We start from the raw sequence: 26,989 nt of genomic DNA on the forward strand, positions 1-26,989 counted from the left end.
TATCACTTAAAATCTGTGGCACATGCATGAAGCATTAAATATAGATAAAAATAATTATTTGTACAATTTATATGTAATTTGCGTGATAAATTTTTTTATCCTAGTTAGTCCATGGTTGGACAATAATTACCAAATACAAACGAAATGCTACCGTCCCCAAAAACTTTTCACTCAGAGAACTAAACAAAGACTTATTCGCGAAAATAAAATTTTTAGGAGTCACATTGAATATGTTGAAAGGATGTTAAGAGAAGTTTTTGATAGTTTTCATTTTTTTTTATTTTGGAAAACAGTAACACTTTTATTTTTATTTGACAAATATTATCTGATCATGAAGTAACTGCAATCAAACAGCAGCCGCAGTATCAATGACAGCCACAGTTTTCGGAGTGGCCTACCTCGGCAGCTAACCAAACATCAATCAGCTCTTGGTGGTAGCCACATGTGTGATGTGGCTCACGTGGTCGGTAACCAAACACTCTAAGAATGTCTAGTCATAAGTAAACCTCAAGAAACAGCCAGAGCTACTGCAAACTGCTCATTAGTTCAACTTCAAATTGGGTTACCTGATCAACAGATAATCTTAGTGTGGTCGATTTGGGTCGTCCCGGAGAATAGTATTCTAGACGTCAAAATCGTACGTTAATATGGACTAGGACTGATATATATATTGAAATATCAATAAGACCAGCTGTAGTGCAAATGTACATCTATGGACTATGGTATTATGGTATATATGGTGATAGACTGATAGTAATTTAATGGTAACTACCGCTGTGCAACTCATACTCACGCATGGTGGATTAAGCTCCAGCTGAGGACCATACCTGAGCCGTGTTTAGTTCCTCGAGGAAAAAATTCGCGACACTATAGCACTTTCGTTTATTTGTGGTAATTACATTCGTCTCGTCAATTCCAACCAAACTGTGTAATTAGTTTTTATTTTCGTCTATATTTAATACTTTATGCATGTGTCTAAAGCTTCGATACGACGAGAAATCTTGAAAAAATTTAGGTTTTAAGGTGAAACTAAACAAAGTCCTGATGACGAAGAGATAAAACAAGTCACGTAAAGTCACTCTTGCAGCCTAAAATAATCGCATGGTTCAAGCTGTTTTTTCGAGACGGGTGAATCACGTTACACTACTAGTTCGAGAATTCCTCCAGTGCCCACGTTTTAGTAACCAAATTATTTTTTTAATGTCAGTAACCAAATTATTAAACCTAGCACACAGGACAAAAAAGGTTACATATACCGCCGCCTTTAAGAAAACTAACAATAATGCAAGCATACTTTGCATGTAATTTACGAAACAATTTTTTTAAACCTAGTTAATCGATGATTAGATAATATTTGTCAAATACAAATGAAAGTGCTATAGTCTTTCATTTTGCAAAATTTTAAAACTAAACAAGGCCTTGATGAAGCTCAAGATTGAGAGAGAAAGAGAAAAAAGAAACATGCGTCCACATCACACTTTCTTACTATGTATATTCAAAGTAATGGGACCTAGCTACTTGATATTGACATCTTCAAAATTGAAAATAGTCGCCATCTCAAATTCTCAATACAACGAGCTTATACTGAGTCTAATATCCCGTTGATGTGGACTTCTGATAAGTTAAAAAAGTAAGTCCAGTCATACGTTTCGAGAGGCTGAACAATGTGGAATTCAATTGCTTGCTTAATTCAAACGGAAAACGTTGCATACATTCATGTGCTTACTGGAGAAGTACCAAAGCAATCACCCGGTGTTTTAGCTAGCAATCTAGCTAAACTTTCGATACATGCTTGATTCATCACTCTCGTCACTTTACAAGGTTGATGAGCCGTCATAATGGAGACTTTTACCTGTCGAGTTGGAGGAATATATAATTCCTCATGGGTAGTCCATCCGTACAAGGCACATCATCGATTTTTCTTTATTGGATTTTTTTAGCAAGACTGCAGCTACAGTGATCTAGCCAAGCTAAAAATGCCGCATGCAAACCCCAAAGACAAAATAACTTATCCATCAAAAACACCCTCTTACCTAAAAAATAAATCAAAGAAAATACTCAAAAATGGATCTGGTTTCCTTTGGGGTTTAGGGTTTAGGGTAAATAGAGAATGTTAGCAAAGTTCAGGGACAGACATATCTTAGCAAAGTTCATTGGCATAATCTCTTAGCAAACACTACTCCAAAACACATATCACCACTAGCACTATGATTGTCGGTTTGTGGTAACAACCTAGATTTTCACTATTATCACCAACCGGCCAGTAGTGATAGATAGTGATATATCATGGTCGGTTTATAGATATGACTAATAGGTAAAATCCATTGGTTTGCATGAATTTGATAAAGTCGGATAAAGACAATTTATATATCAAAGTTATAGAGTTCAACATGATCTAAAATTTTATACTAGTTAAAGACCTTTTCATCTGAGATAATGTCCAAATATTCAACATAAGTTCTTAGACCTATTAAACAGTCTCGAATGGAGACAAAATTAACGCTAAAGTTTTAGTTTACGGTAAGATCTATAACTTTGTAGTTCAATATCGGCTATATAGTTACAAGTTATTACTATGTACATAATATGATAAGAATAATATGCATGTGGCCTCAGTCATTGGTTGGAATCCTAAGAAACACACATTTTATTTTATTTCTGTAAGTATCACTGCAAGTTTAGAACAAGCGGCCATAGGTATTTTCATAGCAGTGAAAGCACAGTTTTCTTTTTAAAATATGCTGATCGACCGGCAATCCAAGAATAACTCCATTTTGAAACTAAAAAAAACCGAGCACAATCTTAGCAAGCAAAAGATAGAGATGAAAATGCTTCCTAGGAGGTGGAAAATACATCGGTGAACCACGAACTAAATCATTTTACTCGTCAATGAACCAGGCCTGATATTTTTTGTTTTAAATAGCTAGACATCAAAGCTATAACTGCTATGCAAAAAGTCGAAAGAAAAGACTGGTATGCAAGAAGACATCTTCTATTACAGCATTAACAAGTACAGTAACAGACTTCAGTGTTTTTCGGTAGTTCTGAACCGCTAATGGGCAAATCATAGATTATATTATATATAGGCATCGATGGTTATATTTAGTGCTTGAATTCTTCTTAATTAATGACGAATCTGATGGATCATGAAAGTGGAATAGAACCTTCTAATGCAGCATTCGACCATTAGGTGTTCGAAGTTGGACACTCACTGCCATTATTATTCAAACACAACCAGATGGTTATCTCTTTTTTAGATGTATAGAGAAGGGTCAAAATGTGTGACTTAACTAGTCTCCTGAGTCCAAATACACACTCTAAATGAAATAAAAAAAACCTGTCTGCAAAATACACTGAAATTTTTATTGTTGTTGAGCCGCCGGGCCGAGGGCCCAAGTGAGGAAACAAAAAGTACTTGTCCTTTTCAGTGCTGTTATATGAAACGGTGACCGCTGGTCTCCTTGAAACCGCGTGACTTGAACCCACACTTGTTAGTCTATATAAGCGAGCGAGCCCGCGAAACACCACCACGCCCTCTTCACGATCGTGCTCCAGTGCAGCAAGCAAGCAGAGCAGAGCAGCCGAGCGTCCGAGAAGAAGACTCACCAGAGCAGATCGTCGAACGAGCACTGATCGATGGCAATGATGGCCGCGGCGCCGTCCATGGAGGTGGAGCAGGATCTCCCAGGCTTCCGGTTCCACCCCACCGAGGAGGAGCTCCTCAGCTTCTACCTCTCCCGCGTGGTCCACGGCAAGCAGCTCCACTTCGACATCATCGGCACCCTCAACATCTACCGCCATGACCCCTGGGACCTTCCTGGTACGTCGTCGTCGATACGTCCGCCATGATGCATCATCCAGCAAACAGCTTGTCTCTGTGTGTGTGTTCTTGTTGAGACGGGCGATTGAGCGCAGTGGCTGATCGATGGAGACGCGTGCATGGTTTTGCAGCGATGGCGAAGATCGGGGAGCGGGAGTGGTACTTCTTCGTGCCGCGCGACCGCAAGGCCGGCAACGGCGGGCGGCCGAACCGGACGACGGAGCGCGGGTTCTGGAAGGCCACGGGGTCGGACAGGTCCATCCGGAGCTCCGGCGACGCCAAGCGCGTGATCGGGCTCAAGAAGACGCTCGTCTTCTACCAGGGGCGCGCCCCGCGCGGCACCAAGACGGACTGGGTCATGAACGAGTACCGCCTCCCCGACCACGCCGCCGCCGGCCGCGCCGCGCCGCCGGCTCCCAAGGTAATCCAGCAATCGTCCACTCTGTTGCAGTTCTTGCCTAGGAGTTTCGCTGTCCTAGAACTCAGCTGGCACCAAAATCATATCAAGCACACAAGCTAGTGTGAAACGTTTACTGATTATTACATTACGTATTGAACTGTGTAGTACGTATTAGTTTAGCTGGTTAGGTATGAAATTGCCAAATCGGTGTCCGGCTTTAACATTAACCGGGGGAGGCAAATTGCTGATCGGCTTCCTGTTCGCGATATCTCTCTCATTTATCTAATGTTGGTCAGTTTTGGTAAATGGTAACAGTGATGTAGACATCCATGAACGCAAGACTAGACATGAGGAAATTGACGTGGTTGACTTAGGAGTTGACTAGCTTTTTCCATTAAATTGCATGGAAATTCTTCCATGCAGTCACGGCAGACGAATCGACGACACGAAATGCCTGACGCCTGTGTGATTCTGCTTCTGCAGGAGGACATGGTGCTGTGCAAGATCTACAGGAAGGCCACACCACTGAAGGAGCTGGAACAGAGGGCCTCTGCCATGGAGGAGATGCAGAGGCGCAGCAGCGCGGCCAGAGCAGCATCCCTGGCCCAGGCCGCAGGCTCCGCCGTCGACGACTACCTGTCGGTGTCGTCGGAGGACGCCCACGATAGCACCTTCCTGCATTTCCCGTCCTCGTCCTCGTCCCCGCCGTCGGGCGACAGCTACGGCGCGCCGGCGCCGGCGCCCAGGGAGGCCAAGACGGAAGCCGCGGACGCCACGACGGTCACGGTGGCGTCGTCGTCGTCGCTGGTGCATGCCTCGAGCATGGCCGCCGTGCAGCCCCCGGCGGTGAGGCACGGTGACCTGCCCACCCTGCAGGTGCCGACGAACAACCTCGGAGTCGCGGACTGGACGCAGATGCAGGACCCGTTCCAGCTGCGCAGCCCGTGGCAGGACCAGCTTTTCTTCTCTCCCTTAGCCCACCTGCTCTACTGAAGTGTGAAATGAGGAAGGGGAACACTTGGAAGAAGACGAACCAGTGACCGAGCCAGTGTAGTCGCGTCACCAAAATGTGGTTCGGCTTTGCAATGGCGAGCCACAATGGTAGCTTAGATGTGGATTCCGTTGTACATATGCTAGTCGGACTAAGTAGAAGAGTACTCGTAGATGCTCTTTTTTGTTTATTATGCATTTGGTACGGGACCTTTGACATGAAAGTCATAATAAATTAGTTAAAGTTCATTTTCTAATCTCTAACCTGTATGATTTCCGATTTTAAACGCTAAACTATGAAACCAGGTACAAATGATTCTCCAGTTGCCAAAACCGGACACTTTTAGTTTTCTAATTAGTTCCAAAAAAAAGGTGTTCTTGCTACGGTTGCCACATGGGCCTGAACACTTTGGAGTTGGGCCGAGCCTGCCTCTTGGGCCTTGAGGTCGAAGGTGCACTTGAGCTGCTTCGTGGCTTCTTCGGTTGCCCAATCTGCTATTTTTTTCTCACAAATATTATCTTTAGAGTAGTCGACGCCGTCGGTCAGGGCACTTTACTCTATCATAGAGTCTAATGTTACCTTAAACAATGTGGACTTAAAGTCTAAATAAGACTTGAAGTCTTATTTTTTCTACCTCTTTCTTCAAAAATATGCTGCCACATCAGCAAAGTACCATAAATAATATGTAATTAATTGTCTTGGACTCTGTGATAGAGTCTTCCATTGTGAGGGCACTCACAATGCAGACTCTATCATAGAGTCTAAAGTTATTTATTACCTCGAACAATGTGGACTTGGAGTCTAAATAAGACTTGGAGTCTTATTTTTTCTATATCTTTCTTCAATAAATATGCTGCCACATCAGCAAAATACCATAAATAATGTGTAATTAATTGTCTTGAACTCTGTGATAGAGTCTTGCATTGTGAATGCCCTGAGAGCACTCCCAATGCAGAAACCATCGTAGTTTCTATAGACATTTAATTATGGTGCCACCTAAGCATTTTGCTGATGTGGCAAGGTAGTTATTGAAGAGAGAGAGCAAAAATCATAGAAACTGGTCTAACTAGGCCAGTCTCAATGCATAGTTTCATGACACAGTTACCAAGACTATAAACTAGGTAACCGAGCCACAGGAGTTTCATGGGGATGAAACTCCTCTCTCATCTAATGAAACTCCTTCATTTAATGACCCTGCCAAGTCAGCAATTTTGCTTATGTGGCACCCTATTTAATATGCATGACACTCTCATGAAACATGTATTGAGACTGGCCTAGAAACCATGTCTACGCGAGATCCAAGACATTAAGTGATATGATTGGTTGAGAATAGAAAGCGAATGAATGTGATTGGATAACAAATTATTATATAGAAACTATCCATTGGGACCATAGTTTCTATGCATAGCGTCTATAGAAATTAATAGGTATAGAAACTACATGTAGTTTCTAGCAGTACTCTGAGTTCCATAAGGACAGGCGCAGGGACGCTGCTGACAAGCTACCTCCGGCAATCTATTCATGACATGCGCCCAAAGTTGCTGAGAAGAAAAAGAAGCTAGTAACTTGCTTCTCCGAATCCGAAGCGTCATGAATGAATCCACGCAAATTGTCAGCCGGTTGGCGTCCGACTCGACCGGGATACGAATCCTCGCAAATTGTATCGGACTCGGAACTCATCGCAGTCTACAAAAGGGCACCAATCGATCGAGCGATCGATCTCATGTTCTCTACGGTGTCCCGGCGACGGCAAGACAGAGGCTGACGCCGTACCATATGGGCTCCGTCACCGACGGCGACAGCGAGAGGAACCAGGCCGCCGCCGGTGGCAGCGTCAAGTGCGAGGGCGTGGTGTTCACGTTGACGATGGGCAACGAGGTGGCCTTGGTGACGAGGGGCGGCGCGACGCGCGCGCTGGGCAGCGAGAGCTACCGGGACGCGAACACCCATACGCGGCACCACTTCGTGGACGTGCAGGGGAAAGCCGAGGCCATGCTGTTCTTGGTGTCCGTGCGCGAGGACCAGCGGTGCATCGTCGCCGTCCGGAGGTTTTCTTAGGGTTTAGTGATGATGCGATCGTTAATCTGCTATTTCTTCCATCGCGGGTGAGAGAATTTGTTTTCCATGTAATGGTTGTGTGCGGTGCAGGGTGCAGCTTATAATATACCCAAATGAAACAAGACATGAAGCCCCAATTGACACAGCTAGAGCTCAAAGCTACACCTCTATCTAAAGTTTGTGTGTTAAAATCAAGAAACTTGAGACTTTATATCTTTTATATATAGAAATTTATTACAATGTTTGGGAGGTAGTAGTACTTTGGATTGCTCCACTCTAAAGTAGCGTTGACTGTTGACCTAAAACGCGCATCAAGATTTGAACTCATACGTATCGAAATAATTCATAAATACCAGTTACCGTATTTATTTATATCCACGTCGTGTATTATCATTTGGATCTTCTTTAAAGAATAGATTAAATTATTCAACCATAGACGATGTGCCGAATACCACAATCAGGGGTACTCAAAGTTAGGGTAAAAACCTCACTTGCTCTTCCTAGACCGTCACATATCTTCCATCTCGCTTGAGGCCTAACGACGAGGCCTCAGATACAGCCCGAGACCGATCATCTCTTCGACTCGCCCAAGACTGACTCGGACGAGTAGCCCCGTAATCTCTGGCTCGCCCGACCCCGGGGATCGAGCGTTGCCCTACTATTGGTGCGCTTGAGACCCCCTGTGACGTAAGCCACATCATTCCCACGAAATAGGGGTCAAATCACCACTCTGCCCACAACAGCACAGGACAGGGTCTGACATGTAGGTACTATGCTACCAACTCTTGTCACTGTGCGTACAACTGATGCCTGTACAAACATACAGGCGTCATTCCAAGCTCCTATATCCACAAACCCGTCAGAGTCGGGGCATGACTCCCAATTCGAGGAGCCTCAGATCCCCTATCAGTCAAACAGCCAGGCTCGACACATCATTTACAGGGTCGAGTCTCTACAGGGACCAGCATGGGTCAGCACGCCGAGCAATGTCATCCCCTGTGCCCACAGTGGGTGAAGGATTACAGCCATCCCTCGACTACGCCATGACATGCCTCTACTGCGCCACACCATGCGGTCCTAGGACAGAATTACATGGCCTCAGATCTGAGAGGAACTATAATATATAATACACGCGTATATGTAACCCAGCACCCCCTTGGGGCTATAAAATGGAGGGGCAGGGACCATTTATACACACGTTCATAACACTCGAAAACAACACTCCACAATTACACATGGAGACTTGGGAACTTCTCCCTCTCTCGCTGAGATTATAACCCCTACTACAAGCACTTCGGTGCAAGATAATACAAGACCTCACTCTCTCACTGAGTATAAATCGCTTGTGTTCTTCTTGTACACCATCCGGATTAGAAACATGTAGATACAAATTTACTCGTCGGTGAGGTGATCGCCAGATCACACACCGACATGATGGGTCTATGAACCATACACGATGGAATGGTCCAAGGTGATACAGGCTCGATACAACCATTTACATCTAGGTTTATCGAGCCCATGACATATATTTTTTCGTCAAAAAAACATGTCCTTTTATTACCTATTTTGTAGTGCGATCCAAACTCAATATCAATCATCCATAGCCGACACATCATCATCCATGACACAAGGAAATTGTTAACAATTTTTTTGGCGAGGTACTTGGGGACTGATGAGCTAGATCTCGTATTTGGCATTAGTCTCCTCCAATGCTATTGTGCACCTCGTCCGTCCACGACAACACTACTCTTCCTCGGAACCATATGGTCTCTCCCCAAACCAGGGAATGGATTTTATGGGTTCATTTTCCTCCTCCTCCTCCTCCTCCTCCTCCTCCTCCTCCTGCTTCTTCTTCTTCTTCTTCTCCTTCTTCTTCTTCTTCATCAGTCCTCTCTCTTTTTTCTCATTTTTCCCTCTTCCCATTAACTTCATTGAACTTGTGCAGGTAGGGGGCCTTGAGACCATGCAACCCTCATCTTGACTGGTCGCGGGTGAGGCAGCCATGGAGATTGCCACGACGTAAGACCTTGGGTGACCGAGTGAAGGTTGGATTTAGTCGTGGTTCATCTTTTGTTCTAACTATCGTTGTCTTGTCTATGGAACTCTTTTTTGCTCGGGTCTTTGTGTAACTTTGTCCCCATGTAATATAATAAGGATACCATATACTCCATTTGTCTCTAAATAAATAGATTTCTAGAGTTCTCTTAAGTTATTTTTTAAAAAAATTTGACTCTTTTTAAAATACTAAGATTTATGGTATCAAATTAGTTTTATCATATATGTTGATACCCTTTTCTATAAAAAATTGATTGATACGGATTCTAGGAAATTATTTAATAGGGAGCAACGACTGTTATCATATGTTCGCTTCATCTAATGATTAATGACCTTACTAGAAAAAACTGGTGCGGCCAATATCTCTATGGAAAGTGGAGTATCAAGCAATTAAGTTTTGTTTGGCTACTATGCCTTTATGGTAGGGGGCTTGAGCCCCCTCCCTAGCCTCCACACTAAATCCGCACCTTCACTAAACCTAACTTCCCACTAACTTCTGTGTTTGTTTGCCTTAGATTCTCTACATCCAACTTGACATGTGCCAGTACAACAATGGTATGGCCCGTAGAGCAGGAGTTGTACGTTCGTGTTGCACATAGTGATGCATCTCCCACAGACGTGTCAAAGTTAATAGTTTTTAAATAAAGTTTTCTGCCATGTAGAACTAGCTAGTAAATTTGATGGTACTACTTGAATACAAACATGCCCTTATAACTACATAATGATTAAGTTCGACTATTTGCAGAAAAAGAATCATTAAGTCTGACAGTAGGTAAGAACAAATGTATATTTAATTTACAAGATAGGAATGGATTTAGGTAGTTCATAACATTAGGAGTTAGATAGCTTGTATGTAATTAGCATTGTTTCTTTTCTTGATTAATAGCTGACATGTTTAAAAGAGGATCTTAACAACAACCTTAATAGCGATGGAAAATTATTTGTCTGGGGTGGAATTATACTATATACATTCTCTAGGCTCATATCAAATGCAAATTAATGAATTTATAATGTCAAGATAGGCAGAACTTATATATATCTTCAGATTTAAGGTGTATATGACCGAACGAAATGTATATACACAAAGTATATGATCATACTAGACCATCTAAAGTGATATGTATGTTAAGTATGCATGGATACATAGAGTATATGGTTATACTTATTGTATATAATGTAGTAGTGGTATTTTAGTAATATATTTGAAATATAATTTTTTTTGAAAAAAAAATTGCGTGGTAAGATCTAGAGTATCTTAATATGAGTATATAAACATACTCAAACCGATAAACAAGCATGAATACATACACAATGTAGTTTATTGAAGATGAGAGTAACTGCACGTACGTGTAGAAAGGAATTTCCCATTATATATATATATATATATATATATATATATATATATATATATATATATATATATATATATATATATATATATATATATATATATATATATATATATATATATATATATATATATATATATATATATATATATATATATATATATATATATATATATATATATATATATATATATATATATATATATATATATAAAATAACTTATAATGTGAAGCAGTGATTACTTTAAATAGGAATAGGAATATGAATAATGCAAATTTGCACAACTAGTAGGATGAATTAACAAATTTATTTATACCAACATTGTTGTTTGTAGGAGGATTTATCATATCCTCTAGGTCTTTTTTGTCTTGAAATGACATGGAAAATTAGTTCGTGTTCTTCTTATAGCTCTATCTTAAGTCTCTAATTTCAACTCCAAGAGATTAGGTAAATCATTTTGTAAATGTAAATATGGCTATTATTAGTAAAAAATCATCTCCAATAGCTTTTTCATCTCATTATCTAGATATAGTCGCGAGCTATTCCATGTTTTTCGCTTATCATACAAAGCGAGTGAGGCTCACTTGCCGAGTCCACGTGAATCGCGGCAACTAGGACCAGCCGCATGCGAGACAGATGGATAGCAGAAGAGAAAGAGTTTGTTATTGTGTGCTCTAGTATTTAGAGCAACTCCAACAGATATGCTATATATGTTATCTAGGTTATTTTTACATTTTTAAAGTAAAAACTAAAGTCCAACAGGTGCGCTATCTGATTTGCTAAAATAATAGTTTTGCTATTGCTAAACTTTCACTTGTCATATATAGCATATCGTTCTTATTAGCTATCCTACAAATGATGTTGTAGAACTCTATAATTTGAATGAGTTTTTTTATTTTACATAATGGTTAAATGTTTACAATATCCGAGGCCTGCCCATGACTCGTGACTTGCCATGGTTTTGGTCACGCACCAGGTCTCTCTGAACTTGCCAAAATCGATGGCGCATGTGTACGTGCTGAGCTAGACTCGAATGAATAGCGGAAACATGACGCAAATAAAATATATATAACCATTGATTGGCGCCATTATTATTCGTAATCATGCATCCAGAGATGTGACGGTACTATATCATCTCTGAAGATTTATATGATATAAGTAGACACATGCCGAAGCTAGAGGCTGCCCCGGCCGGCCCTGTACGTTTGCTAGCTTGATCTTTATTTTCTTAGCTAGAGAGGCAAACACACGTGAAAGGCTTGCAGCAACCATAGATCGATCGTTGTCAGCCTCCGTAAGGCTTCTGGTCCTTGCAGGCGATGTTGTCCCCGTAGCGCACTCGGAGCATATCGGAGTACCTCTTGTAGTAGCCGACCCGGTCCTTGGCGGCGTCGGTGGACTGGCCCTTGCCGCACTCCATCCCGCCGTTGATGATGTTGGTGGTCACGCCATACCCGGGGAGCCTCCCCGCGGCGCGGTCGTCGGCGGAGGGCGTCCAGCTGCCGGTCATGACGGCGTGGCACGACGGCTTCGGCGACTGCGGCGTCATCCAGAACCAGATGGCCGTCTTGAAGGCCACCACGGGGTCGCTCGACACCAGGTCCGGGTTGCCCACCAGGTTCAGGTTCAGCGCTTGCCCAGCTTGCCTGTAGTTGTACTCACTGCGAACCCGCAGGATCAACAACAGGTTGCTTGTTAATTAGTAACATACACATGCATGCTGATGCCGAAACTACATAAATCATGAAATGTCTGTGGCTGATCTCATCTTAGCTTACTGAGTTAGCTGTATGGGTCCTCGTCCATAGTAGGGTGGGTCCGTGGGGTTCTGTTCCTTCACCCGGCAGTATCCCCAGGCAAACTGTCCACCCGGAGCAGTTGGCCATCCACCTGCATGCATGTCAATTTGGCATGCATATATAGCGAGCCGAGGCTTAATTAGACGGCCGAAGAAGAGTCTACAACCAGCGAAAAAAACGCTGTCCACAACACAAGGCATACGGCCGGCATACCGGTAGTTTCGTGGGACGTCTGTCCGAAGAAGGCGGCGAGCTCCCGCCTTCGGGTCTGGTCGTCGCCGGTGGTGCCGAAGCCGGGGAACTTGCTGGCGGCCTCGATGAACGCGTCGTAGGTGTAGAACGCGCCCTGGCAACCGCTGTCGCCGCGGTGGCTCAGCATGCTCTGGAACATGGGCCGCGTGATGATGCTCCACACGCCCTGCTTCGCGCTGGCGCCGCCGGCCGCCGCGAGCAGCGCGGCGCCTGCCAAGACCAGCACCGTCGCCAAAACCCTCGCCATGGCTGGCTTACGCTCTCTAACTCGCAGTCGCAGGTCTGCGAAGCGGTGGAGTGTCACTGTCACTTGAGCGTGGCTTTTATAAAAGCCGGATGATCGCGAGCTACGGTGAAGTCCGGTCAGGTCACGTCTGAGATCTGAATGCGTTCTGCCAGCTGCGTTGTGTTGACTCGTTGGCGACACGCTGCCAAGTCGTCGGCTAGATAATGGTAAGCCTGCGCATGCATGTGAAGCGGCCGGCTTGTCTCCTTCAATCCATTGGCAGTTCCCATTCGCTTGCCATAGGATACCATACCATGCATGGCTCCACACGAATTTGAAGTTTTCGTTCGCCTATATTTGTGGAAAACAAAAACCATTTTATAGATCAGCATGACTTTCCCCCTCCGCTTTTCTCTTGCTGCTCGTTGTTTTTTTAGCCGTGGTAATCCGAGGATCACTTGTGAGTTTTTATACTTCATTCAAACTCTACTTTCCTTTAATGAAAATATGTACCTCACACACACACACACACACTTGAGTACAGCTTATTATTAGATCGTAAATCACATGGGGACAGAAAGTTTATAAATACATCGGATGATTTCCAACATAGTTGTAAGTTTTTTAAAGAAAATGCATAGTTGTACTTGAGCTAGATTTTTTTTTTTCTGAAGAATCCTTGAGCTAGATTGAATGAAATAGTTGTACCCAAAGCATTTTCATGAGGCAAATAGCAAGCGCTACCACTCGGTCTGGTCTTGCCGTCTTATCCTGCGTTCCAGCATGCAGAAAAGTCGTTGCTTAGGTGCTAGCCGGCAGTTGAGAAGGAAAAGCTAGCTGCATTTGTAGACGGTGCCAAACCGAGAAGACTTGGGTCGTCTTCTTGAGACTGTGTGTATGTGACCTGTTGAGTTGCGAGAGAGATGGAGAGTTCATTTTTTTTTCAGAAAACACATGAAAAATTCTTATATATTTTTTTTTCAGAAGAAGACCCCAAGTCACACAGCCAAGTCTCGTCGCCGTAGCACGAACGCAAACTAAACGAAACAATGTCGTATATAAGATTCCATGTGTTCTTTTACAATCCTTACATGATTAAGCTCTAGCTAGTTCTAATTTATGGCATGGAAGAGCACATAAAAAGCTAAGAAACTCTGAGCAAAAGCTAGACAAGGTGCTACGCGAGAGGGTATTGGCCGTGGCGAGGCTTAAGGCCTTTAGTTCCCACTCTAAAACTTTATATCCTATTCCATCGAATATTTTGACATATGTATTAAACATTAAATATAGATAAAAAATAACTAATTTGATAGATTATAAGTACTTTTAATTTTGAGATGAATTTTTTAAGTCTAATTAGTCTATAAGTAGATACTAATTGATATAATAACACATGTACTACTGATAGATTAATTAGACTTAATAAATTTATCTCACGGTTTATTAACATATTCTGTAATTTATTTTTTATTAGTTTCTACCTCATACAACACGACTCAAGATTCGTCTCGCAAACTACATACAAACTATATAATTAGTTATTTTTATCTATATTTAATATGATATGCATATATATTTATGGATTGGGTAAAAAAATTTGGGTGGGAACCTACTAACACTTGATGCTGCCTGCACTGTGTGCTGCCCTGGGAGCGGGGTACTTCTGATTCTCGCAGGAAAAGTTGCCATCATCTGTCACTCCAAGCAATGTCCTCCTAGGTAGTAGCCGACCCGGTCGTTGGCGTCGCCGTCTGTTTGCTGGCCCAGCTGGCCGCACTCTTTCCCGCCGTTGACGATGTTGGTGAGCATGCCGTACCCAGGTACCCTCCCGGCGCCGGACGCGGTCGTCGTCGTTGGGCGTCCAGCCGTTGGTTAGCACGGCGTGGCACGACGGCTTCGCCCCCCACGGCGTCATCCGGAACCAATAATGGTGGATCGGAGTGCCGTTGCCATTTGGGCACGGCTTTTATTTATAAGGCCGAGCGAGCTATATCATGCATTGGCTGGTGGTCATCGTCGTCCAGCCGACCCGGCAACCAGTAGTGTCACCCACACCTTGTGGCAGTTCCCGCGCAGTAATGGCAATGGTAAGGGTTACCGTGAGGCCGTGGCATGTCCACTTGGACGAGCAGCTAAGCTCTATTCAGACTGTTGAATTATATATTACATGTTGTGGTTAGATTTAAATTTGAATTTATTTTTTTTTCTAAAAAATCAACTGTAGGGGCAATTGTAGATTGAACATACTCTATAGATACAGACCGTAGGGACAGCTAGTGATCCAATGTCCTTATACAAATACTATTTGTAGAGGCGGCTGAAAACAACAGCGGCCTTAACAAAATGATGTCCGTCCAGTCACTCTATAGTGACATGATTTGTAAAAGCTCCCTGAAAGAGGCGGCTGTGGAGCAAGACGTGTGTGTGGCCTGATAGTCTACTACTACTACTACCTGGATCATAGGAGAGCCTTCTAGGATTGGTTTGGTTCCACAAACTAAAGTTTAGTTACTCTTACATCAAATTTTGGACACTCTAATATCAACCGTAGCTGGTGCGACGACGAGAACTCCAATCTGCACATGTGGGATGAGGCAGGGCACATCTAGCGCCTTAGCGCCCTTGAGGCACGTGTGGGACAAGGCGAGGCATATGCCCCATGTGCATCACATGGGGCTCGTGTTTGGGACGGGAGGAGTTGTTCTCTTCTTTGCGGCGACTACACTCAATGATATTGTCGTCATATTACATTGGAGGCAGCGTTGTGCAAAGGCCATCGTCGTTGATACTGTGTTGCGACCAACGAAGCCGTTGCTTCGACGACGATCAAGGTGGCTAGAGCCGGTGGAGGCGGTCGTGGAGCTTGCTGCGGCATAGGACAACAGCGACCGGGCGAGGGCGCGAGGCCGGAGGCTATTGGCCGCGTGATGATGCTCCACACGCCCCTGCAGCGCGGCGCCTGCCAAGATCAGCACCGCCAAAAGCCCTCGCCATGGCTTATTTCACGACGCTCTAACTCGCAGGTATGCGCAGCGGTGGAGTGTCACTGCCAACATCACGCACGTGTATTCTTTTTTAACTCCTGGATGCTCCTGTAAAAAAAGAACGCTCTCGTAGAAGAGCCATTGCCACTGATACTCCGTGCGCGTTCTCTAATGCGAGGAGGCAGGCAGTAATACTACCTTACTTATTGCAACATGCTAGAGTCCTCGATCCATAAGCCCGATGGGCTGACTAACCTTGGAATGGACCAATTCGGCTCATGTGATACACATCTGGAGCCCAATAGCCCACCAACGTTGATGGTGGTGTCGGTGCTCGGAGTCGGTGCTGAACCTGCCAGGGCTGCCACGAACTCACGCAGGATCCACTCAAAAAAAAAAAAAAAAAAAAACACGAACTCACGCAGGACCAAATCCATCTAGCCTCGCCGGCCGCAGTGCTTCTGCAGCCCGCATCCGCAGCTGACCTGCGTCCAGTTCGCCGGTCGTCGAACACGGCGTGCACTGTTCAGACGACGGCTTCGGGTCATCCGGAAGGCCAAGGCCGACTACAGGGCCGGTGGTTTGGTGACCGAGAGAAAAATCATTGGCCGGCTCGGCTAATGGTAGGAAGATAGGCAGATCGGCGGCGAGCCGTACCCCTGAGGGCCAGGGAACTCATTGTCAACGACAGGCGGGGCGGCCATGAAATTGATTGCACCGGAGCCTCCAAACTCCAAAGCTACGGCCTTGTTTAGTTCCGAAAAGATTTCGGTAGTGTAGCACTTTTGTTCGTTTATGACAAATATTATCTAATTATGGACTAACTAGAATCAAAAGATTCATCTCACGATTTCCAGCTAAACTACGTAATTAGTTTTTGATTTCGTCTATATTTAATACTTTATGTATGTGCCGCAAGATTCGATGTGACGGAGAATCTTGAAGTGAACTAAACAGGGCCCACGCATTACTTGCTGTAGAACACGACAGCCGTGCAGAAGGAACCCGTCTCCTCAGCACTTGTACACAGCACTCACAGCACTTGTACACAGCGTCTGTATGGGCTAGAACAGCAGTCAGAGAGATCAAACAGGCTTTAAAGGTTTCCCATCACCGATAATTGCTGCAGGAATTCAGATGTACTCCAGTACAGACCGAAACCTTGACTGAGCCGTAAAAGGATGTGCTTCCCATGTCAGTACAAGCAGCACACGGTCCATTAACCAGACAGAGACTCTGGAGCTAAACAAGCTCAGATTTTGACAACCAGAAGTAAAATTCCCTTGCATTCTGCCTGTTTCGACCTTTGTCAATGTAACATGTACACGGGCCCAAAAAATGCATCACAGAAATGCCAAACCAGGTAGTGACAATCACAGGACTCTACAGCACACCCCCCAGTTACATTCCCAACCCCTAGACCAGGAACTAACCACAATGTTTAGGAAGGACCGAGCAGCATGTCTCAACATAAACCTTTTTGAGCCGCAAAAGGAACCGGGGCTGAGAGGGTCTTTCAAGGTTTTGTGTTCTTCTGCCGCTTCTCTTCAAGCTGCGACGCCTCATTCAACATGTCTGTAGCGTCGCTCTGCATATTCAGCTTTGAGAGCGCAACAGCTTGCATGTAGAATGCAGTTGGCCAATCTGGGTACACACATTGTGCTTGCATTGCGTCGCGGAGGGCGGCATCAGGTTGGTCGCACATGAGGTGGCACAAACTCCGCCTTGCGTACACTGTTGGTGATATCATCGTCCCCACATCAACAAACTGCAATATAATGAAGAGGTAGCAATGTGAATTGGCTGCATTCTAGCAATTTTCTAGAATATCAATGTGCTCCTGATATAACTAAGATGTGGCACCTGTGTGTAGCAATCTATGGCTGCCTTGAAATCTTTATCACGAAAAGCAAAGTCTCCGCGTTTCCTAGCTTCCAACATGTCCCTCATCTGCTGTGTCCATTCCTGGAACGATAGCTGCAATAAAGACGCCATTTTTCTTAGATTACCCTGTCGAAAAGTCAGCAGACAGCAACAGGAATGCTCTGGTCTTTACCTCATTACTCCCTTCATCATCCCTGTAATGTGTACTCACTAGAATCTGATGGATAGCTGTCAAATCCATCCTAGAACAGGCTTCACCCATGGGTGAAAGAGGGTGTTGTGGTTGTGGAGGGGGAGATGCTTCTTCTTCATACCTTGGAATGCCAAGCATCTCATAGGATGGTACCTGTTTATCATTTAGAAATGTACCAGACATAAGTACAAACAAAAAAATTGCCTTGTTACCAAAAGATAATAATTGTATGCAAGCCATGAATCACAACACGATAAACAATCGATGCCAGAGCACAAAAGGATTTTTAATTGAGAAGGATAAAAATGTAACTGTTACCTCTGATTTTATTTGCAAGGGCTCAAGTACGGAAACCAGCTTTTTAGTGTTGGGCCGATCCCTAGGTTCATACTGTAAGCACTGAGAGGCAAGGTCAACCAATGTGGTTGCCTCATCTGTTGAGTAGTTTCCCTCCAAATGTGAATCCATCAGTACTTGGATATTGTTGCCTTTTATCATATCAAGAGCCTGAGCGAAACAAATCTAATTGTTAATGATTAAGTAGTTTCACCAAACAATTCTGCTACCAAGTCACATTCGCAAGAAAAATATGTCCTCTCAAAGACGATCAGTATCACACATTTGGTGGCACTTGCTCAAAGCAGATATGCACAGAATAGTATTAAATACAAAGGTATTTTGCGAAAGGGATTCTGTACTTCTGTATCACACGGGAACTTGGAAAGAAATAGTTACTAGTAAGAAAAACTTACACGGGAAGGAGGTATACGCTTTCCACTTAGGAGGTCCAGCAGTATAGTGCCAAAGCTAAATATGACACTTTCTGATGTTACTCTTCCTGGAGCAGCAAAGGTTGCCATGGAAATCCCATCATTACGAAAATGTTAGCCATTCTATTTTCAGTAAATAACATGTACTGTTATTTATATCACTTCTAAATACCCTAATTAAGCAATTCAAATAAGATTTATCTTTGTCATAGATAAATCATATGTTACCATTTCTCAAATATTCTGGAGGTGTATATGCAAGATTTGTGCTATAACTTTTCCCGTCCCTGCTGTTTTTCATCAGGCCAAAGCATGAAAGACGAGGATCACCATTCTGCAAAAGAAATTATATTGGTTGTTCAGTCCACACAGGATTAGTAGAGTTATGGTGTGGGAAAAAAAAGGATTCGCGGAGTTTGAGAAACATGCAAAGTGCTGTAACATGCAACTGACGTCATCGCAAAGAGCATTCCTCATAAGGATACTAATCATGTTTTCGAAAAAAGAACATGTTTGCTAATACGGCATTACTATCTAAAGGCCTGCCTTTAGGGCTGAATATACCATTTTTAGCGAAATCTTAATGAAAAAGAGCTGGCATTTCTATTTTAATACAATTTTCCTTCCAACCACTAGAGGTGGAAAACAGGTGGCAGCAGACCCCTCCACTTCCAATTTCAGATGAGGCAAAGAAAACATCCATGCTGATGGTAAAAGCAAATGGCATCAATAGCTGCCAGAGGAACACAGCAATACTTGGCTGTTGCACAAGAGATATTTGTAGTGAAAACAATATTACCCGCATTTCCTCAGCTTTATGATACTATAGTCTATTGGCAGTTCTCCATATAACTCCATTGACCATAAGGAAAAAATGAAAATCAAAGTAACAGTTACCTCATCAAAGAGGACCCTATATGCATTGAGGTCATGATACAAAGGCCTTCCCTCAGTGCTACAATACTCCAGTGCTTCAGCGATGTAGTATGCAACTCTCAGACGCATAGCCCATTCAATTGTCTGATTTTCCCCTGAATAAGAGTAAAGGCAGAATCATATAATGAACTGACCTACACCACAGTTGCTTGCTTACTTTTACCAAATTGTCTTCCCACAAAAGGTGGCACGCCCTAATGTTTACAAAGAAATTAATCACTGTTTATTAATCGGCAAGCGTTACCAACAAACCCAAACCTTGCCCATGCACCCTAGGGTCAGGCTGTTCATCGAAAACAAATAATATATATCCAAACATATAGTTCATACATTAACTGGTTAATTTCCAATAGGCATCCTAGAACACATATCAATTTCCTAAAGTTTAGCAGTGAGAAGATTCGTCCACATTTCTCCTCCGAGGGAATTCTAGTCAGCCACCCGTCCAAAACAATGAACAGGACTTGTGAACACAGAACAGTGATGCATTAAAATTATACCATGTGTTCAATGCAGTCGCCATAATCTGATTCTATGGATTCACACAACGACCATGCCAACAAGAGCCAGATAAGGAATTGCATATGACAAAGCCTAGCCCAATCATCAATCATTCGTTCGGTACACCAAATGCGGGAGGCTGCTAAGCGCCAGCAGTTGCTCAGAGCACACGGATTCGTCTTTTTTTGCCAGCTTCCGCACTAATCAGGAGGGATCCAATCGGGCAAGGACAAAATCTTTGCAGGCTGTATTTACCGAAAATGGCCAGCGAGATATATCTCGCAGCCAACAAGAAATCCAGAAAGCGACTTTATCAGAAATAGACCAATGACCAAAGGATCGGTAAGAGCAAAACGTACAGTGGAAGAGGTGCTTGGCGAGCGTGTCGTTGGGCATGAACTCGGCGACGAGCAGCCGCTCGTCCCCGTCGCAGCAGTAGCCGATCAGGTTGGCCAGGCGGCAGTGGCGCAGCTTCCCGACCCCCTTGGCCTCCTCCTGCGAGCAAAAGAAGAAGCAAAGCTTTCAGGACAGCAAATTCCCATCCCGAATCGGAGGGGGGGCGCGCGCGCGCGTGCGGGCGGCACCCAAACCCCGAGGCCGAGGCCGTCCTGCTATAGGGCGCAGCGGCGTACCGCGAACTGCTTGGGATCGGGCCACGCCATCTTGGTGAACTTCTTGACGGCGATCGCGCGGCGGCTGGCCTCGAGGCGGCCCTTGTACACGAAATTCGGCGCCTTTTCGCCGCTCTCGGACACGATGTTCTCCGCCGCGAAGCCGCCCGTGGCGGCGCGCAGCTCCGCGAGCGAGAACTCCTTGAGCAGCGGCACCTGGCGCCCGCCGGCACCCGCGCGAGCAGCCGCGGAGGGCGTCGGCGCCTGGTGCTGGTTCAGCGAGTAGGAGGGGCGGTGCGGGGGGTGCGCCCCCGCCGCCCTGCCCGGCGGCTTCTTCTCCGGGTGCCTCCCCGCCCGCAGCGAGGAGCCACAGCAGCCCATCGGATGGCCCTCCGCTGCGGCTGCGTATGCGTGGCGTGGGCGACCCTGTGCGTGCGGGGCGGGGCTGGGTTCTTCCCCTGGCTTGACGAGTAGCCGAGCAGGGGAGGAGGGGAGAGAGAGCAAGAGCAAAGAGGAAGAGGAAGGAAACCTTCGGGGTGGGGTGGGGTGGGTTGGTTGCTTTTGGCTGTGTGCGCCTCTGCGGCTCTGCTGCCTTTGTATGAGAGGGTTCCGTCCCGTTCTTGGCTGCGGCGGTTGAAGCGTAAGCCGCCGTGCCCGTGCGTGCGTGCGCCGGGTGCGTCGCTATCTTAAGGCTTGCTTACATACGCCAAAAAATCCAAAACTTTACAAGATTCACCGTCACATCGAATCTTACGGCACATGTATAAAGTATTAAATATAAATAAAAAAAATAACTAATTATACAGTTTAACTGTAAATCACGAGATGAATCTTTTAAGCCTAGTTACTCCATAATTAGACAATGTTTGTCAAATAAAAACGAAAATGCTACAGTGTTAAAATCCCAAAACTTTTTATAGCTACGACGATCCTACTCTCATCAGGAGAGAGAGAGAGAGGGGTCAAGATTTTCACTCCCAATCCATGGCTCAACCAACAATGGTGTTCATACTTGATACTATGTACTTATTATATTATATACTGGTATAAAAGAATAAAAAGTTGTATTACGCAACACTAGATTTAATCAAAATCATATAAGAAAGCGTTACAATGATGATAAATTGGGTTACTCCTAAATCTATATCATCCAAGTTAACTGACACGTGATATAAGCAACGGTCAATGTTCCTTCTTCAAATTAAAGAACAAAAGTTTCTAGCAATAACGAAGAAAAGTTTAGTTTTCTTGTTACGATGAATAAAAGTACTAGTGGTAACAGAAAAAATAGGTGTATAGTGCTGTAGACGCATGAGTGGCTTTTTACGATATCATCGTAACTATAAACCACGTGGCGAGTGTTATTGTACGATAGATCGGAGGATCAAGTGCTACGTGACATAAGCTGAGACTAAACTCAATTTTCACAGATGATGCTCGAAATCTATGTCTTTCTCAACGTTTTCTCTCTTGCTCGAGTGCATTTTCGTGCATTATTCTTCCTCCTATATTCATTGTTCACATTAACAGTTTGGTAAGGTGCTAGAAATAATAGATAGAGTTTTTTATTGTGTGACCACACAAGTGAATAAAAAGTACTAGCAATAAGAGAGAATATTTGTATGGCATATTAGCCACACGAGGGACTTCCTATGGTTCCGACTTATATCAAAGTCAGGTGACAATTGTTACAACACCCATGAACCAAACATGTAAAATTACATCAATCAAGTGCTATAACATATAACATAGACAACCTAGATAGAGCCTCTTTATTTATCAGAGCTATTGAGTAGTTCACCTAATTTGGCTTATACCGCGGAAAGCTGCTTCAAATTGTATTTCTATTTTGTTTTTCTTTTTTTAAAAAAGGCTTGATTTCCGCGGACGCCGCTGGAAATTCCTTTTGCCTTTCCAAAGGTTCTCCTCTCCTCTCCCGCCCGAGCACGCATTATTCTTCCTCTTGTGGCTGTCATTCAGGGCAAGGACCGTGTTGGCATCTGAAGCCCTGTTCGGTCCTCGCAAACGGGTCGTCTCGTCCATGGGTTCGCGACGGCGGACGGGAGGAGGAACTGGAACTGAGCCGAGCGCGCCACACAGAACCGTCCGCCCGCCCCGCCCGTGTGGCTGGCTGGATGGATGCCGTGCGCACCGCGTCCCGGGGATGGAGGCGGAACGGATCGGAACCGCCGCCGTCAGCAGGCAGGCAGGCAGAGCCCCGCGCATCCGGCGACCGTGTCGCCGCGGTGCCAGGTCTCCGCACAACTTTTCGGCGACACGCGGGCATCCATCGCCTGAACGGTAGCGTAGACACGGCCGCCCCTACCCGGCATGAAACTGACGTCTGCTCGTCATCTAGTAGCGCGCGCCGCAGCATTCTTGGCAGGTGACACGAGACGAGGCCACAAGGGAGGGCGCGTCTACTTCCATAGCCATTCTTCCGGGTAAAAACGAGCGGTTGCTATCAGTTTTTTTTTTTTTTTTTGCAACCGATTAGGTCTTGTTTAGTTCTAAAAAATTTTGCAAAATTTTTCAGATTCCCCGTCACATTGAATCTTGAGGCACATGTATGAAGCATTAAATATAGATAAAAAAAGATAACTAACTGTACAATTTATCTGTAATTTGCGAGACAAATCTTTTGAGCCTAATTAGTCCATAATTAGATAATATTTGTTACATACAAATAAAATTGCTAGAGTTTCGATTTTGCAAAAAAAAAATAGAATTAAACAGGCATAATAGTTTCCACCCAAAAACTTTACTTAGACACATACATGAAACACTAAATATAGATAAAAAATAATTAATTATATAGTTTGCACATATTTTGCGAGACGAATCTTTTAAGTCTACTTAGTATATGATTGAACACTTTATAAATGTGTTACATTACCTATTTTGTTATTTCACAAACTAAATAAGATCTTAGAGCATCTCCTAGAGATTTTCTAAATCACTCTCTAAATCATCATTTGGAGAGCCATTTGTATAAAAATCACTTTCTTTTTTTTATTTTTCAACAGTTTTGCTAAATCTCATGCGCACTCTAGAGAGTCATTCTCGTCTTCTATATTTGGCTAGCGAAAACCCGGAATAAACAATGACTACATTTGGATGTCCATTTAGAGAAGCTGTTGGAGGGTAGTTTTTCACTAAAATTGCTATTTCTAGCATTTAGGAAGAATATACAAAATCTTTTGATATACTCTCACTGCACATAGGGAGCGTTTTGTAAAAAGCTGCTGATAAAGCTTTAATTCCTGCAAATGGCTGCTACAACTGACGCAGTGACCTTTTCTCTGCTATAATTCCAGGAGTTAAATATGGCCACTGTTTTTTTTTCTTTCGGTGGGAAAAAAAGGAGGGAAAGGAGCCGTAGAAAGCAGCAAGAACTGGTCCGAGGAAAGGGTCTGAATTTGATGAGTCTCAATTACCCTGACCACAAGGTATGGAAACACCTGCATTTGAACTAGACTTCCGAACTCCCTCTCCCACGACTCACACACGCAAAAAGGACCGGTTCGTTTGTTTAATGTCCTTCGCTGTTTATTCTATCTAATTAAGATTCACACTTCACAGAGTGATGATGATATTGGTCTGTTTGTTTAATGAGTCAATCAACTGCATGATGAGAACGTTTCAACAAGTCTCCCGGATGACCTCGCTTGACCTGCTGACCAGGTCAGGTCAGTCGTCGTCGGCCTGCTGCTGCTGCTGCAATGGATCCACCACCGTCTTTCGGTCTTTAAATTTTTTTTTTGTACCTGACACCTGTACTAGACCAAAGCGAGTGATGACCGGGTTTGGGAAAGTTCTCACATTTGCAGACTCTTCTGGAGGGTAACCGAAGAGTGAATCCGGCAAACACAAAGGATGGCACCCCCCCCCCCCGGTTCTAAAAAAACAATGTCATAGTATCATCTATTTTAAAAAGTTTAATCAAATTTATATCAAAACCTCTTTGTTTATGATGAAGCCAAATGAGTATAGTTAGATTTGGCATAAGATATACTTAATATGCTTATTTATTGTTATAAATATCGATACTCTATTTTATAGACTTATTAGTCAAACTTTAAATAACATAACTAGAATCACATTATTTTCACAAAAGCAATTCGAAGCACATCAGAGACGACCACTAAAGTAGCAAACCTAGCTCAAGTAGTTAGATTTTTTAAGTGGAACCCCTCAAATCAACGATATGTGTGCGTTTAGGGCCTTGTTTACTTCCACTCAAAAATCTAAAATTTTTCAAAATTCTCCGTCATATCGAATCTTTAGACGAATGCATCACAACCAGATTTTTTAATTTCTCATAGTAATGTGGGGTTCTCCTAGTGTTTTAGCATTTAAAATTTAGTATAAACTTTTCCTATTAAATGCCTCCTAGCGAGGATTCCCTAGTGTTTGACTAGTGGTAGTGTTTTATTACTAACTAAAACACTAGGAGAACTCTACCATTTTGGTAGTGCATGGAGTATTAAATATAGACAAAAATAAAAACTAATTGCATAGTTTGGTTGAAATTGACGAGACAATCTTTTAAACCTAGTTAGTCCATAGTTTGACAATAATTAACAAAAACAAACAAAAATACTATGATATCTCGAAATTTTTTCGGTCGCAGACTAAACTCCGCGTCAGTTTTTCAACTTTAAAAGAATGGCATTGGCAAGCAGAAGCAGAACGAGTACAAAGGTACAGCCGTACAGGCACCATTCACTGCTGCAGATGCAGGACAGCTCGGCCCAATTTCCAATGTTGGGGTTGGGCAGCTGATCTGGCACGCACACGGACGGCGCAAGTCGCCGTGTCACGTACTCCTGCAGTCCTGCGCTGCACTCCACTAGCAATACGGATGCGTTTATTTTAGCGGTGATTAGGCAGGGCAGAAGCAGCTTTTGTTAACTGCCAGCTGCGCGCTGGCGTCGCTTCTATCGCTGTCCTGGGTAGGAGTAGTACAGGTACAGCACGAGTGTCAAGATTAGCACGCACGAACTCCATTAACAAATTCATCATCGGCTGCGGCGCCAGCTAGTCTACTTGTCCGGGCGTCCTGGCGATCTTCTGGTGGCCCTAACCTAGAGCCACCAAAAGGTTTCCTCGACCGGATAGATGAATTCCACCTGTGCTCACGTGCACTGACAGTCCCGGTTAAGATTAATAATTAACCTCAAGTTGGAGAAGATTATACAGCAGGGCTGCAGGAAGCGCACAAAAGGTCGTTGGGCGATGGCTCCCAAGTGGTTCGTAGTGTAATGGCTAACAGCTTACCACCACAGCAAGAAGATGGGTGTTTGGGATTCTGAGTTTCAGAACCGTCCGTGGTTGACTAGCGTTGAACATAGGGGCAATGCATGGTGATAGGTATTAGGTACTAGTAACGATCATTATGTATAGATTGGCCTTCCTGTTTGTGGTAAGTTGTACTCATGTACGTGAAGGGCTATGATTAATTAATAAAAGGGCTTACCTAAACCAAGGTGACAGGGGGCATCTCTGTACTTGATTTTTTTAGTGAATCAGCAGGAGCAACCACTATATATACATGTGATATTTTAAAATATTGTTACATAGAAACACACCAACTAAAGAGTAACTATGTTTCAAAAGACAGTAACTATGTTTCCTTCCTTGTTTCGTCTGAGGGCCTCGTTTGGTTCCGAACCACATTGCTTGGCCAGTTGCAACCAAAGATTGCGGGCTGCCAATGCAAACAAACATTTCCATGGATGGCTATAGGTGCTACAACCCAATCTGCATCCACGCGTGTCTTGTCTTTTTATATACAGTACCATCCTGCCTAGTACCACTACCTCCACAGAAAATCAAAGGGGAACGTGCTAAATACACTGGCCACGACATCTAAAATCTGATCAGAGATCCATCCGAGAATTTCCACACAGGTGGGCGGCTAGCTAGTTATTGACGTGTGTACGTGGATCGGTGGCTGCTGCTGACGAGAGAAAGATTAACGATTGACCAAAGTGCTTCCGATAGTAACTAAGGCCCCACGCGCTGCACCTAGGACGTACGTACAGTACACATCACACACGTCCTCGCGTCCTGATGGTACGTGCCGAGTGCCGACATACTACTCCTAGTCCTAGTGGATGAGGTAGAGTTAACAGCGGAGCTTAAAAATGGATAGAA

General features: G+C 43.9%; 3 protein-coding genes across 3 annotated transcripts; 1 reads left to right on the plus strand and 2 right to left on the minus strand.

Moving 5' to 3' along the window:
* LOC8057416 (NAC domain-containing protein 35) lies at positions 3,524-5,467 on the plus strand. The gene is made up of 3 exons (XM_002465874.2): positions 3,524-3,820; positions 3,952-4,241; positions 4,704-5,467. The coding sequence occupies exons 1-3, from the start codon at positions 3,637-3,639 to the stop codon at positions 5,211-5,213; spliced, it is 984 nt and encodes a 327-aa protein (XP_002465919.1). The 5' UTR covers positions 3,524-3,636; the 3' UTR covers positions 5,214-5,467.
* On the minus strand, positions 11,713-13,073 carry LOC8085678 (chitinase 11). Its single transcript, XM_002468520.2, has 3 exons — positions 12,687-13,073; positions 12,453-12,564; positions 11,713-12,335 (listed from the first exon to the last, which is right to left on the minus strand). Exons 1-3 carry the CDS (start codon positions 12,970-12,972, stop codon positions 11,960-11,962), a joined length of 774 nt encoding a protein of 257 aa, XP_002468565.1. The 5' UTR covers positions 12,973-13,073; the 3' UTR covers positions 11,713-11,959.
* Positions 17,193-21,393, minus strand: LOC8057418 (probable serine/threonine-protein kinase At4g35230). Its single transcript, XM_002468522.2, has 9 exons — positions 20,852-21,393; positions 20,579-20,714; positions 19,680-19,813; positions 19,011-19,116; positions 18,765-18,850; positions 18,331-18,519; positions 17,992-18,165; positions 17,799-17,912; positions 17,193-17,703 (listed from the first exon to the last, which is right to left on the minus strand). The coding sequence occupies exons 1-9, from the start codon at positions 21,209-21,211 to the stop codon at positions 17,452-17,454; spliced, it is 1,551 nt and encodes a 516-aa protein (XP_002468567.1). The 5' UTR covers positions 21,212-21,393; the 3' UTR covers positions 17,193-17,451.

The sequence above is a fragment of the Sorghum bicolor genome, chromosome 1, assembly GCF_000003195.3.
Source record: "Sorghum bicolor cultivar BTx623 chromosome 1, Sorghum_bicolor_NCBIv3, whole genome shotgun sequence".
Classification (NCBI taxonomy): domain Eukaryota; kingdom Viridiplantae; phylum Streptophyta; class Magnoliopsida; order Poales; family Poaceae; genus Sorghum; species Sorghum bicolor.